Here is a 16,507-nt window from a genome sequence, read left to right on the forward strand (position 1 = left end):
TAACTCTTTGGTATCAGAGGGGCAGAGAAACCAAGTATAGTCTTCTCCCCCAAAAAAAAAAAAAAAAAATGTATGATTTTCTTGTTTATTATGTATTATTGGTATCGTGCCAGTCCTGATCTATTTGGTCCAGTTCAGCCTAGTCTTATAACGAGTCTTATCAGTCCTTGGGACCAGTCCTTAAGACTATCGGTATTTTTGTACTATCAGTAATAGAACTGAAAAGAACAGAAGAAATAAAGTTTTGTGAGGTCATCAAGGACCAAATTTTATCAGTTTTACAACTGAATAGAAGAGGATAAATAAAGGTGTAATGCCATCAAGGACCGAACTTTATAAGTTTTAGAACTAATATACAGGACTGAACTGGACAGGACGGCAGTCCTAAGTAAGGACCCAACCAACCCTATGAATCATAGCCTCGGTCCAAAAAATACATCTACAGTGTTGGTATGTGGAAGGAGCCCCCATAAGATAGCTTCTAACGGACCTGCATCATAGCCCATACAAGTCTTAACATCTTATATTTTATAGATCATTGCTTGAGATAAAGTATTACCAGACTCTCCCAAAAGTACAAGTGCATAGGTTGAGCACCACAGTCGTCATTATCCATTATGTTTAGTTAGGAAATAGTAACAGCTTCGGGATAATGACAATCAAATAGTTGTTACAACTGATAAAAAAAAGGTCATTTGTGAGGAAAAGGCCTTTCAATTAAAGGTTTTATCCATACAATATCATAAGAAAATAAATCTACTTTCGTTTGAATTTAAACTCAACGATTAATTTTATGCCATTATAACAGTTTTTAACTAACTAATAGTAAAGCTATCGTTTTTCACTTATTACAAATTATTTAAAAAATGTCTATTCATATATATAATGGCAGAGGGTGATCGTATTGAATGGCGGAATAGAAACAAAAAATGAAGGTAGAAAAAAAGAGCCAGAGAGAGGTATGTAGAAAGAGACAGCGGGAGAAGAGAAGAAATAAGAGATACGGAGGAGGGAAAGGAAGTTGTTGTTTTTTTGGTCAAAAATAGGGTTTTTATGATCTTTAACGTCTATAAAATTAATACAGATTATAAGTAGGGGTCCATAGGGAAATAAGGGATAGTTTTAATTTGCCTGTTGCTTCACCAAAGTTGACTCATTAAAAATTTGGGGGCGAGGGGGTGAGCCATCTTCCCCAAAAGGTTCTAACCATACCACTGCAAATGATTATTTATTGGAATCAAATTCATTCTGAAATCAATAAATTATCGCAACATCATACTAAATTTAGTTTTATAAAGACTTAGAGGGAAGCCAACAATATTTATGTAATCTATGGACAGGCAACAAACGTACTTAGATGTGCATTTTCGTACTATTACATTTTCAAAAGTAGTGATCACTCTAATATGTATGATTCCACATCAATCATTTATATTGGTAGGCCTTTTAAAAAAAAAAACTTTATATCCCTAACATAAATGTACTCTCTATGTATTTACAAAAAATAATAACATATAATTGATCTCTTGTATTGACATGAAGCCATTTAAAAAAAGAAAACGACCCTTGGATAATCTCACAAAAACTATATTGATCCATCTTCATTATTGAATAATATAAATACTAATAATATAGAAATATATGTGATTTTATCTTTCTAATCTATAAACATTATACATATGCATTGTGTTGGAAATTAATATACATTGGCCGTCAACGCAAAAACAAGCTTGAATAATTTTGATCTAAACTGTCTCTGGATTACTTTTGTATTCTTAGACAAATTATTGTGAATCTTTATTATTAAACTATTTGTATTAATCCTTTGTAAGACCCTAAATTCATCGTCACAATCAAATAATGAGACATTGACAGATTTTATTTGAGAGACCATATCAGGGCAAATAGAACTTTAATACTCAAATAAAGATTCAAAAGTATCTTATATCATTCCAGAATTTTAAATACAAAGCCTATAATTGACTCAAAAAGACGTATGAAATATTGACCTGTATGTATAAATGAAATAAAAAATTTATTTGGGATTTTCACTTTTTGTACAAGATTGTTTTTATGTTATCATATTGCATACGTAAGTCATCGAAACATTAAAAAAATGAAAAGTTGATTGATTTTAATTATTAGGGAAACATTTGAGTTCAATTAAAGTCTCATTATTCAAAGAAGGGTTATAAGTTGAACTTAAAGTTCTATAGCCATTAGAGGCATTGAAAATTAATTGATTTTATTTGAAAAGGGTTACATCAGAGACAAATTAAATGTCTTTCATAAAATAAAGGTAAAAAATAAAAATAAAATTCTGGAGTATTTTAACTTTCCCACAAATTTGAATACAAACCATTCAAATTGACTCAAGTATGTCCATGAGATATTGGCCTGTATGTATATATGAAGTAAAAAAATATATTGGGGTTTCCTCCTTTACTTGATTTTTGTCGTGGATTGATTTCATGTTGACTTACCACATACATCATTATTTTCTATTCAAAGTAGTCATCTGTTTTATTTATTATTAAAATATATTTGAATATTTACAATTTTTTCCTTACAATTTCATTTGTATCTTACTGTGTTCTCAAACATAATTGACAGATTCTCTAACTTCCGTGAATTCGCTGGGTTTTAAATTTTCATTGTTCGGATTTTGTAAGCTTTGATGATTATTCACTGATTTAGTTTGTCGCATGGAGTATAAATTCTGGAAAAAGGAAAGAATATAATCAAAAATGCTATAATGAACACTAAATACATTCATATTATAACGCACTAGAGATGTCAAAATACAAATATTTTAGTACCAGCTTTGGTATCAAAATAGGTATCGATATTTTTGTACTTGTAGATACTTTTACATTTAAAATTCAAAATGTCGTTTAAGGGCTTACATGGCGTACGCAGGATTATTGTAGGAGGTGGGTGCAAGCTTAGAAACATGATGACTTTTTACTTAATAAGATTGATTTTATTCTTGATGTTTCTATTCATGACAATTTAGTGTCATAGGTTTGAAGAGTTATATAATTGATGACCTATTTTTTTATAATGTAGTTCTTGCAACATAAGCTGCTAGTAGATTTTCGTCAATTTTTATTCAGGACTGAAGACTGCAGTCCTGTCCAGTTCAGTATCACTTCGGTCAAGTTCAGTCCTGCATATCAATCCAAAACACTATATAAATTTTAGCTCTGTAAGAAGTCAACTGATTTTTCTACGAATCTGTTCTAGTACTGACAGTCCAAAGGAATGATGGTCTCAAAAACCGTTCCCGAGAACCCATAGAACCGGTCCAAAGACTGGATTGAAGCGAATAAATATGGACTGGAAAAACTCTAACTACAAGTATTGGTTGACATACCAGTAAAATATAGCAATGCTTTTAATTCGTCAGTGTCCTGCCACCGCTGTTGTAGTATGAATAAAATAATCAACTTTTTGACCCACTGGATTATTTTTGAATTATGAGTCAAACTAAAATTCTCTTGTGAATACATAATTTTTACAAATGATACAAATTATTTAATACATGTTTGATTGAAAGTCAATCATTTAAAAAAATGTTGTATATTTTTAAATTATTTATTTATAAATTCATCTTAGGACTGAGCTTGTCGGTAAATTGTTATATATTTTGCCCAATTTTTTTGTTATCTTAGAGTCCGCTCTGAGGTTGACCAGGGTCCTAAAAAACATGGTCACAAGCTAATCTGCCTCCTGAATATATATATAGGATATTCTTCTATCCATTTTTCATCACAATACTCTCCACAGATTCAACTCTGCTATATACATAGGACAAATGAGTAGAGGATTCATTGTGCTCTTTAAAAAATGAACATAACTTATTGCCTTTAGTTCATCTAGATTTGTTTATGAAGCTTGTAGATGTTGCAAGACGATGTTTTAACCATTATTACCTAGATTTGGTGTAAGGGTTTCTCCTCACTGGTTTATTAATGTCTGAGTTAGACTTGACCCGCTACCAGGGACGTTAGGAGAAAAAAGAAGTTTGGAGGGTTGTGGCTCTGGTTTTTCTCAGTTTTATTTCCTGATGAGTGATATAGAAAGGAATATATTTAGTAATGGTAATTGGTTGTATTTTTTAGCTCACCAGTATTTTAAAGCTATTGATTTGAACTATTATTGATTTATATGTAACCAGATTGAATATTTGTGTGTACTTTTAAAAGACAGAGAGGAACCCCGAGGATTTGTTGCAGAGCTATAAGTGTACACACTTGTTGGATCGATAAAGGTTTATTCTTACCTATGTCCTTGATTATTTCCATCTTCCACTCATTCCTCGTCACAGCTCATTTTAGCTGATTTAATAGTATGTCATGAAAGCTAAGCAGCTCTCTACCAAAATATTGTTGAAGTTGTCAGGGTTACTATGCTGATTTTTTGTTTTTAACATGTCCAAAATTGTATCAATTCTAATGACAGGAGCTCCCCAAGAGCACTGATATACAGTAATCAAAAATTCGGAGAATTAGTACAAAATGATTAAGTAAAAATAAAAATAAAATAAGACAAGTTAAACAAGCATAAATTATATAAATAAAAAAAAACAAAGAATCAAGTCAAATGCCAAGTCAAGTCAAATTAACATTCAAAAAAAATAAAAAGTTTGATAACATTTAATAAGTCACTTCAAATATTTTACTGGTATTTTCGGGTAGTAGACAAAGCAAAACACAATCTCTTAATTTTATAAATAAAAGTCCTTTTATTTGATAGTCGAACAATATCATTACTTTAGATAAATTCGATTCGATGTTATCTTGCCCGTTGAATGATATGACGCATTTTAAATTCTGAACATGGAGACAATTAACAAAGGCATCATTTTCAATTAAAAATTCTCCCACAGACTTTGTATTGAGCGTTATTTCTTAAACATGCCCAAAATACTACCGATAAGTATCAATGGAAATATTAACCTTTCTTTAATAAATATATATATATTTTTTTTGTTTAAAATAATTTATTTATATTCTACAATACAATCAGTGTAAATAATAAATACTCATACATAAATGAATTTTGTTGTTCATATTTAATGCCCTGGTTTATAATAATCTTATATTATATTTAAAAAAAGTCTAAATATAAGCAAAAGTTAATAAAAAAACGTTGACGTCTTCTTATCATTGACTTGATGGGATTAAAATATTGCACGGACCTCGAACGAACAAATTTGATGATATTTCCGGCCAGTACCCGCAACGAAGATGATGAAAGAGGGATATTGATAGAAAGAACTGAATATTGTGAAGCTGCGCATATCATTATAGCTCTTAATTCTTACACATATAATGGAGAGACAATAGTTAATTTTTTAGCTATCAATGATTAATGATTTAATAAAGCAAACTCCATGGCTTTGTGACTCAGAGAAGTATTTTTATTTCTCTTATACGCTCCGAATAATATATTTGCCTTTATCAAGTTAGAAGAAATATCTTTTCTCACACAAACGCTGTATTGGATAAAATATTTGACTACTCTCAAAGTTGAACAATCAGCAAAAGTGTGCAGGGTAGAGTTGAATATAAAAGCGCAATCTTTGCACAGATAATAAAATTTGATTTTTCTCAGTGGAAATTTGAAATTGTGCTGTAAATTTGGTCCCGTCTGAAATTCCAGATATCGATTGGTGAATTTCTTTGTTCCCATAAAGGAGGAAGATCGAGTAGTACCATAAATTTATTTGACATAGAGTTCACTTATACTGGTAAATTTTGGAAAAGCTCATTTTTAAAAACCATGGTTTCGAAGGTGTAAAATATTTAAGAGACCTCTCAAGAGAAAGACGGAATCTCCTTCCTCAAAAGACAGATTCCAGGCTTAAGTCATGATAGCTTAAAATTTTATGACAGAGAGAAGTCTTCTCTAATAAAAATAGATTCCCAAACTTATTAACAAAGGCATTTTAGTCATATTTTCGTAAATTATATCAATTGTTGAATCTGAATGATAATTAAGGCTTCCTTTCCATAAAATTATCTGAATAGATGCTAGAAGTGGTGAAAAAAGTTCCAAATCCTGATTAGTTAAGGGAGTTCTCATTTGGATTCATTCATAATATTTAGGGGACGTGAAACTCACCCTCCAGTCTCTCAACGGGTATATATCTATTTCCTCCATAACCTTTTTATAATATTTTAGAATTATACAAAATAAAATGCAGAGCCCACCGTCTAATTTTTTTTATGTTGATACTTACTATTTTGATATAGTACGTGGACATACCTTACATATTAATATTAACAAGGTAAGAAAAACATCAATGGAAATATTTATGATTCAAGTGCTCACATATGTACAGAGGAAAAGCTTTCATTATTTGTACTAAGAATTGTTGAAATATAAGTTTTTTAATGCTGTAGTATCAAAGTTTGAAAAAAATATATATTTTTTCCATTCAACACTGAATTGTTCTTCAAATAAATTTATTCTTTTTTCATATTTTGCACTTCGTTTTGGAAAAGTTCTATATTTAATACATTAAATAAATAGAAATGGGGTTGTAAATAGAGTCCATTTTAGGGTAAGCTGGGCCTAGTACGTTTTCACTTTTTCTTTCATTACTTTTCAAAATTTTAATTTTCTTTAAACGACCTTTATTTTGGCCTTTTGAAATATATTCTGTCTATATTTCATTATTTGACAGTTTTTAAGAGTGATATCTAGATTAATGATTGTATCCTGTGCCTAAAGGCAAATAGGCCCTCATTAGATATACCTTGTCTAGAAAATTTATCATATACTCATTTATTCCACTATTTTAAGAAATCAGGCTATCCGGAATCCCTGGTAAATGATTTTTAAAATTGTAGTATTATAGTATTTCAGCTATTATTAAGAGAAGACTCCCCAAAATTTGAGTCAGAAAATGAATTAAGGTTAACTAAATCCACAAGTTATAACGAAAAACCTCTTTACAGACTCTTGGCATAAGTGTACAGACTGGAGAATTTCTCACTCTTTACCATTTAGTTTCAAATGAGCATAATTAGCACAAAACTTTTCCATTCACCTCTGTAAAGATAACAGAAAATGTACATTTTTCGTGAAAAATCCTACACTCTGTGTCAACTTTCTCATTTTTGACAAAGACATTTGTCAGATGAGGGTGTGAGCTGAAAGGGAAATTTATCATGCAATCACTTCCAAGAGATCCTTAAACACCTAAAATAGCTTTCATATTGCTTATGAGTACTAAAAAATAATGTCCCTAGTTGACAATATAGGAATCACATACTTTAAAGTCAATTACATTGAATTCATTCATTTATTTAAATAATTCCAATTTATCTTTAGGGATGTACCAAACCTCTAGTTTGGCCATATCCGGCCCATGACCTCATTTTTTATACTAGCAACTTTGTGGCAAAGTGGAACGGTTACCAATGAAAGTCCCTACAGTACCACATGATACATAATATCTTGAATAAGAAGGACATTCCAGATTTTACCCAGTGGGGCAATCAAAAAGGCAGTGGGATATTTCCAGGGACGTTGTGAACGTGATGTGAGAACTAACGGTAATTATACTGATTGAATGTCAAATTTATATTATTATGTTGACTTCTGTGTAAATTGTAATAATTTTACTTTTTTTAAACAGCTTGTAACTATTAAAATGGACCATTCTTCAATCAATGTAACTTCACAAAATTAATTAAGACATATATAAAAAGAAAATTCAAATGAGGATCTCCATTTTTGTTTATTTCCTTTTAATTAAAGCTTGGTGAATTTGATAAACTTGTTCGCTTTTAGTTCGTATCTTATATAACCCTCGACTTCAAATACATTAATGAGTACATTTTTGGTACCTAAAACTTGTCAAGAATAATTAATATATGATAAAATTTTTATCAAAAATAAAATAATAATGCTTAACTATAATAATCACGGATTATATCTTGCTGTTAAGATTTATTTTATGAGATTATGTGAGTACAAAATGGATGAAATAGTACGGAAAAGATTACAAATTTAATTAGGAAAAAACTGTATGTATCATGTTTTAAAATTGGATTAATACTTACCTATCATTTTACCCAGCGCATGTACTACGTAAAACGGAAGGTTAAACTTTGTCTGCTCATATTTGTTATGTATTTAATTTTAATATACGTATATATTGAATCAGGCTTTCCTTCAAACAATAATGTTTTACCATGCATTACATATTTATACTTTAAACACATGGAGCTCACTTAAGTATATGTAAATATAGTGCTTTTTTAAATTATACATATGTTTAATCGTATAATATTATACAAAGTACTTGTATGCATTTTTTTTAAACATGTATATTTTACTTATATTTTAGTCCCAATATTCTGCATTGATTACTGATATCAAGGTGGTGCACTTTATTATTTTTTTTTTGAAAAGGTAGATGAGACTGGGGACAGTTGCAATACAGGACGTAATAAAGTTGTAATAAATATATCCTGCTTGTATGTGAATAAAATAAATTGAAAAATAGTCTAGGAAAACTGATAATATTAAAAGGCAGCAGCTTACCTCTCTATGACATTTTTTTTATTAGTTCCAAGGAACTATGAGAGGGTGATACAAAAAATAACCACAACGGCATTACGTATCTATCAAGGATATTGCGCATAATTATATTTGTTAAGTTGTTTCTCAAGTTTTACGTAGAGGTGTATAAAACATGTCCTAAAAAGTGAGAGTGGCCTTTTGGGGTTTGTAATCCGAACATGATTTTATATTCTGAGAGAACGTCTAAGTATAAAGTAATGACTAGTGTGTGAAAAACAAAGAGTAACAATGAGTGTTTGCTCGGAAGTTATAAGTTTAAGTACTTGTTGGACTAATGTAGAGTAGAATTAAGGATCGAGAACGGAAGTGGGATTTGTGTATTCTTCTTTCCTCTCCCCACTGCTTGCAGCTGTTCTAATAGAATGGCATGACAGCAAAGCTGTTTTCCCCCCTACCAAACATTATTTATATTGTTAGGATGACCACATTCTTTTTTTGGTTTCTTTTATTTCTTAAAAAACAACTAGAATATATTTTTAAAATATGTGTGGCGATAATATCAATGAAAGCTGGAATACTTTTTCCAGATATTGCCACAGTATGATAAACATATCTGTCGATATGAGTACCATAATTTACATTAGTTTAAAAAAAAAGATCAGGTCCTAGGAGTAACAGTTTTCAAGGTTAGCTGAACTTGATAAAAATCGTTTGGTAACACTGATCATAAAAGATACCGAGACTTCATGAAGTGAAAATTATTTTTTAAGAAGAGTAAGTATTCACGTTGCCAAAGATAACGAAAATAAGAAAGGAATAAGCTTGTTAAGAACTTTTCTCACCAACTGAAATTGATTATATTGATAATCTCAAAATTATATTTCAATTTCAAATATAACACGATCAAATTGACTGAACTTTTATATATTATGTTGATGTAAAAAGTGAAAGAAATATTTTACATATTAATAACTTGAAGGAAAGCTTTTCAGTAGTTTAATAGTGTATTTGTTTCTTTAAAAAAATTTCTTTTGATTTTCATTAAAGTAAAAAACTCAAAATGTATTTTTCTTTGTTTCTCCAAAAATCCCAGCTTGAATTATATTATCACCACACGGATATATTTTTCAAATTTTAAAAGAGATTATATTAATTTTCTGTTTCTTTTATTTTAACATAACTGTATTGCTTTGGTAGTATGTCTGGGGTCATAGTTTGAACGGAAACCCCATTAAAGGACTCATTTCCTTTGTCCTTTATCGAGGGAAACATGTTACCCCCAAAGATTTCTAGGATGACATTGTTCATGCTCCTTTCGACGGGATGACGTCGTATTTTCTCGTTAGCAGAAAGACTCTTCCAAACAATAATATTTCCACCTCAATGCGGGGAGATGGGGATAGCGTTATGGGGTTATATTCCGCAATTTTTCCTTCGATTACTTTTTCTTTGTTCATATAATGTCTCTAACTGCTAAATATACCCATATTGAGTGGCCCACCTTGAGGAAAGAAGGTTGTAGCCCAAGATTTCCCAGAGAATGGATGCTACATCCACCCTTCCTTCAATGCGAGAAGTAATCACTTCCCTTTTAGTTAAGGGGAAAAATCTCAAAAATAATGCTTCCCCCCCATGGTTGACGTTGGAGATGATGTTCTTGGAGTTATAATCAGTATTTTTATTCTGCTAAACCTTTTTTGGGTAAAAATAATGTCTCGCTTTGTTAAAATAAAGTACAATGAAGATAATAGACAGTGGTTTTCCATGTCAGAGAGCAAACTTACAAACTCGGCCAGGGATCAAATACTTTTTTTCTCCCTATCCCCTTCGAGTAATTGAGTCAAAAGCCAGAAGTATTACAACAGTCTCCGTCCCCCCTAGATATTTTCTTAATTTGGAATTCAAATTAATAAGTAGATTAATGAGTACACATATACAATTTGATCATGTTGAATTAAATCAAGACTCTGTTCCCACTCAAATTAATGGGGGGCTCTATAATTAATTATTGTTCAAATGATTAAGATTAGACTATAAATGGATATTAGTAACCTAGCAAAGGCAACTTGAATCAAACCCATGCAGAAAGAAAGTAACAATGAAGTGACTGATGTGAAATGTAGAAAGCCTTGTTCATATACATCCTTTCTCCCCATTTCGTAAAATAAGAAGGAAAAAATAAATAAGATCAACGCTGATGAGTACAATTTGTCACTTTCAAAGGAGTCTTAAATTGTTATTATGTTCGGGTTCAACTTTATTTTTTGTTTATTTTATGTAACATACGGTGGTACATAATATAGAGAACGGATTTAAAAAAAAAAAAACCAGAAGATTTTTTTCCAAATTTAAGATTTGGAACAGTTCTTCTTTTTGAGCACAATACAAAGAAAAGTTTTGCTGTTGTTATAACGTTTCTTTTCATTTGCAGCAAGGATAGGCCCAAATATTGGGTGTAATACAAATAATTCTATGATTTTTTCTACATATATGGCTTCATTAATGTGTACTTCTCGTTGTATAATCCCTCTCGGTTTACGCTAGATGGCACTTTTTGGGATTGTTTTACTCGGTATTGTTTGAGTGTGCATCAAAAATGGACATCCGCAAAGAGAAAATACGTTATATTGTACAGTTTTTTTTCGATAAAGGCAAAAAACCAACCATGCGGCTGATAATATTGTTTATGTCCTGATAGTATAACACCCAACCACGCGGTATTATGATTTGGTTGATTCTGTTCTTGTCATTTTGATGTCAAAGATACTCCACGGTCTGGAAGACCAATTTTCAAAATGTAGATAAAACAGTGGAAATTTTCTAGTCCGACAGACATGTAACCATTATTTGGATTGCCAAGGACACAAACTGAATAAATGACTCCTTTTTTTACTCGTTGCAAGGTAATGGATTTTTATCACTAAACCTATTTATCAGAACTTGTACATAAGTGTTTTTTAGTACTATAATTTAATATTTATACTTCGATTATAATTGTTATAGTTGAATATCTTTTGACGTTATAAATTGCTGCCATGTACTTTCGCCTTAAACTATTTTGCCTCAAAAATATTTTGACTTCAATCCCTTTTTGGCCCAAGGATATTAAACCTACAATTAAGCTTATGTCGTTATTATTGAAATTGATGTTGTCCTTGAATTTTTAATCGAAATATTTTTTTTTAAAACTATTAATCGAATTTATTACAAGGATAATGATGGAGTTATGACTGTTTGTCAATCAATGAGTCTTTTCTAACATGAATAATCGATCATTTCTTAACATAATTAATAAAAAAGATAAGATTATCACTTTTTCTATTCTGATCGTTGTAGTGTTTGTATATTTTACTAATTTTATCATCAATTTTGTCTCTGGTTCGAACTCATTATACCATGAGATTTGGATATTATGTACCTATGTATAGATTTTTTTTTGTATAATTCATATTCATTAAGAAGATAAAGGGAATAATACTTCCAACTTGATCCTCTATTTAAAAAAATGCTACAATTCAGATTTCCGTATTCCAGGAGGGACGACTGGATAAAAATTCCTCCGAATATCTTTTTTTAACTTCTTGTAACATTATTGTACCATATTAACAATTCAAAAAATCATATCACGTTGTAAAAAAATTTCATTTTAAATCAGTTTAAAGTTAGTTTAATAATCGGTACACATATTTTTGAGACAGTTTTAGACAGAATTTGTACATGAAACCAGTCAAGGCTGAACTTTTTTAAAGATCCAAATTAGTTTGGTTCAACAAAAGTAATAATTTTTTTCAGTCTGGTCGAGCATTACTAGACCAATCCAACCTCTAGTGATTACACCTTATACTTATATGTTTTCTGCTCAAAAGTGAAAGAAAAATAAGAACAGCTTTGGAAAATGATGAGAGACTATTTAAAATGACAACACAAAATAACTAGCACTCTTAAAAATGCCTGAGATCGACAACCCAGTATGAAAATTCTACATATTTATCTATTATACTTACAGATTTAAAAATATCTATTTAGGTTTGCCAACAACAATAAAAATTGCACGCTAAAAATGTTTAGGATTTACATCCCTAGAAAAATGATCCACGATATAAATACTTATGTATAAATATAGTATTGAAGAAAAATGTCAAATCTCTAATCCATTACAAATATATGTACATCCAAATATTATTGATGGCAAAAACATTCAAATTTAAATAATAAAGTTTTATTTCATTTTTTAAATGGAAAATGAAAATAGAATGAAGAAAATAAAATTTTTGTTTGCTTTGTAAAATTTACATATGTGAGGTTTTATTTAATATATCCATAAATATTCAGCGAAAAAAGCGGTCTGATTGTATTTCAAGTATATTTTAAATAATGATGGAAATATGTTTGACTAACGGTTTATATTTATTTTTAAAGAATATCTAGAATTTTTCTATCTATGCTTACATTTAGAAAATTAAATTCCTTAGGATATGTGGAATGTGCAGATTGCAACCTGTATATAACAACTAATTCAATTTTTTTTTGTTTAAATGGATTTTCTCCTTAACTAATAACTCAATTTGAATAAAAATCAATAAGAAGGGAAAGCTGAATTTAAAATATATATAAATTATTCAATATAATCGCTTTTGCCAGATATGACATTTGCTTAATTAACAATGTAGCAACGAGTGTGTGTGGTCAAAAAAACTCAGTGAGTCATATTAAAAAAAAGGCGAAATAATCATAAGCATTACATTTCAAAACTATCATAATACCGTCACAAAAAAAAGTATATAATACTTATTATTAATGGTTTATAGATAAAATAAATTTACATGGAAGTGAGATACGCCCAACTAAATAGCAATGATAATGATTCGAAAAGTAGTTTTTTTTTTTTTTGACCAACATATTAAAATAGCTTTTGTTACGTAATGGTAATAAGTTTTTTCCCTTGTATATTTATATTATTAAATCAAAGTTTGTTTGTCTTAGATTCTGTTCAATGCCGAATAACTCTGAGAAATGTCAGGTACATAAACACTTACAATTATATTTCAGCAACAAATCCTCTGGGCTTCTCTATCTCTTTGATGAGCTCATGCAAATGTTCAATCATGTATTGAATGCATTTAAATGTAGTAGAAAATGAAGTTCACTACTCTGGAGTTAAACAATAATGCCTCAATTTGAGAGGAAAAGAAAATTAATTCTCCAAATTACTCATTTATTTTTAAAATCCAAGATAACCAAAAAATAAACTGGATTTTCTTTATTAAATTTAAGGCACTCGTGTTATATTTATCATTGAATTTCTATTGCGGGCCTGAAAAACTTACAATAAATCAAGTAGCGTATCAAATAACTACTTTATTTGGCAACTTGATTATTTAAAAGTTTTGTGATTATTTTCTGTTCCTGGCATATCATTTCTCAACATACGATTCATAAGAAAATAAAAAGATTAAAGTGTTATGCTGATTGTGATTTGTAATTGTTATGTTTAAATAATTAAATAGCATGTTCTATTGAAATGACATATGAAACAAGTTTCTATAGAATCTTATTATCTTGAGAAAGAAATCATCTTATTGCACGTATATACAATTATATACAGATGTAGAACAAGCAACAATGACAAATTTATTATTTTATGATTTAGATATGTTCATGTTTTAACATATTATATATTAATTTTTTTATGACCTTGCAGTCATTTTTCTCACTTAAAAGTCTCCATGGATATTTTTTTCCAATGTCAACAGACAGATTAGTACAATACCCCCAATGAGTTCAGTTATATAATAACATAATTATTCTGATTGATATGATACCTGGGACTGTTGTAACACTATTTATTTCTGTCTTAATTGCCTTGGGCTGGTTTAAATTTGATTTATTCAATTTCACAACAATTAACTGACATAAACAAGGTGTAGCAAAGGAAAATACATTATTTTTAATTGATCGAAATTGAACTGAATCGACTAAACCAAAATTACACATGATTGACTGTTAAAGTATCAGGAACATAAACAGTATTAACATATTATACCGCCTGACTTGTGTTTGTACATTTTTTGGAGAAAATGTACAAAAAAAATGTGTTATAGTTTCTCTTTCATGGTTTCCGTTATTGACGTGCGCTCAAACAATAACGAGTAAAAACAATCAAAACAGACTCGATATCGTAAACCGATGGCATTTATAAAACGCGAGATACACATTACTAAAACCATTTTATAGAAAAATAATTCATTTTTTTACTACACATAGTATATATCAACTATCGTTTGAATTATATTTATATTATAGGAATCAGTAGTTTTTCTAAAAATTGCATTTGGATGACACGAGTCAAATATTGGATTTTTTTTTAGTAGCCAGAGTGATGTAGCATCAAATATGAATATCGACAACATGTCTTTCAATAAGAAGTATACAATTATTTGTATTAAATAAAGGAATCAGTCAGGTCTAAATGTTTTAAGTAAATTCAAAGCTTATGATCGTACCACAACATGGTCCAGCCCCATAGAAATTGCATTGGGATGGCATACGTCAAAGATTGTAACTGTATTCGTTGCTATGGTGATGTGATATCAAGTATTAGAATCACAATTTATTCATATAAGAAGAATAAAGTCTGTTCTAAGTAAATTCAAGGCTTTTGATCGAAAGATAGCATAGTGCAATTCCCAGAAATTAATTATTTAGAAGAACCTCGAGAATGATTCCATAGAACTTTGAAAATGCATAATAATTGTGTTAATTGAATATCATCCAGATAACAAAAGCACGCCAAATTCTAACTAAAAGCTTGTACCTTAAAAAAAAAATGATAACAAACTCATACTTCTCTTTTTCGTTGTGCCTGAGCCAAATATGTAAATAAGGGGCAGCAATACTCCGATCAGGTATTATAGAGCTCATTTTGTTATTCATTATTATATATTTGGTACTTATATTGTTGAAAAAAGTTCAATATATTTTTAGTCACTGTGTATAATTTTTTTAGATTTAATATGTAGTCTTTTAGTTAATGAAAAATGAGTTTCTATATAATTCTTTTTTAATCTTTTTTGAAAAAAGAACATTACTATTGTTACCAAAAAATAATTACAAAACATCTGTACTATATATTTGTAGACTGCAAACAATCCACAATTTTCCATTTCCGCCGCCCCCTAACCCCCCCTCATGACCCCCAAATTGAAGCCATTGTCTGAATTAACCTTAGTTTTTTTAGAAAATAAAATATATATATTTTAGCCAAATTTGATTAGCTTTAATCCATTAGTTAGTTTTATGAGTTTTTTTTGTTCAATTGCATTGATTTTAGGTACGAGACGGTGTAAATAAAAGAGGGAAGGGGTGAAGTAGATTGTGAATCCAGGTCTGTTTCAAAGCTGGTCGGACTTACTTTATAATATATATAACATTTCCCCCAAACTTTACTATGCCAAGGCCTCCATACAACTTTTAAACCAAGGCCACGTTTTTATTATGTATGTGTAGACTGAGAGTAATCCTCAATAATCCATCTTCCTACGCCTCCCCCCCCCCCCCAACCCTTAGCCTCTTTGACATCATTGTCTTAATTGGCCTTAGTTATGGGGTCCCTGATAGAACTTGCGCACTATGCGTATAAGTAGCTGCGGCCCAGTTTGTATCTAATATAATTTTCTTGACCTGAATTTTCTAGTGATTACACTTGTTTTAAGTGACTGTTATTAATAATGAAGCTTTATAAAAAAGAAAATGGACTGAAAACCGTCAACTAACACCAATAAAGCTCAAACCAAAAGCGATACCCAACCTGTGAAATGTAAGAATTGGGACCGATATAACCGCTGAACCCGAGCCAGGCACAACCATTTATGTATAAATGTATGATTTTATTGAATAAAAAGACTAGACTGCTCTAAATATTTGAATTAAATTGATTGCTTATGATATATACCTTCATAATAAATGG

At 29.9% G+C, this 16,507-nt stretch overlaps 1 protein-coding gene across 4 annotated transcripts in view; it reads right to left on the reverse strand.

Annotated features, from left to right (window-relative positions):
* Positions 1-1,571: 1,571 nt before the first annotated feature.
* LOC121132477 (FMRFamide receptor) overlaps positions 1,572-16,507 on the reverse strand; it is a 144,614-nt gene continuing 129,678 nt past the window's right edge. Inside the window, exons 4-5 of one of the 4 annotated variants that reach the window (XM_040727884.2) lie at positions 2,571-2,719; positions 1,572-2,518 (exon numbers count right to left, since the gene is read on the reverse strand). In XM_040727884.2, the coding sequence (XP_040583818.1) occupies positions 2,597-2,719 (123 nt within the window). In that variant the 3' untranslated portion in view covers positions 1,572-2,518; positions 2,571-2,596. Of the gene's footprint in view, positions 2,720-16,507 lie in introns of all 4 variants that reach the window. The other 3 variants (XM_040727885.2, XM_040727886.2, XM_040727883.2) reach the window with 3 other exon arrangements.

This window comes from Lepeophtheirus salmonis, chromosome 2, assembly GCF_016086655.4.
Source record: "Lepeophtheirus salmonis chromosome 2, UVic_Lsal_1.4, whole genome shotgun sequence".
Lineage (NCBI taxonomy): Eukaryota > Metazoa > Arthropoda > Copepoda > Siphonostomatoida > Caligidae > Lepeophtheirus > Lepeophtheirus salmonis.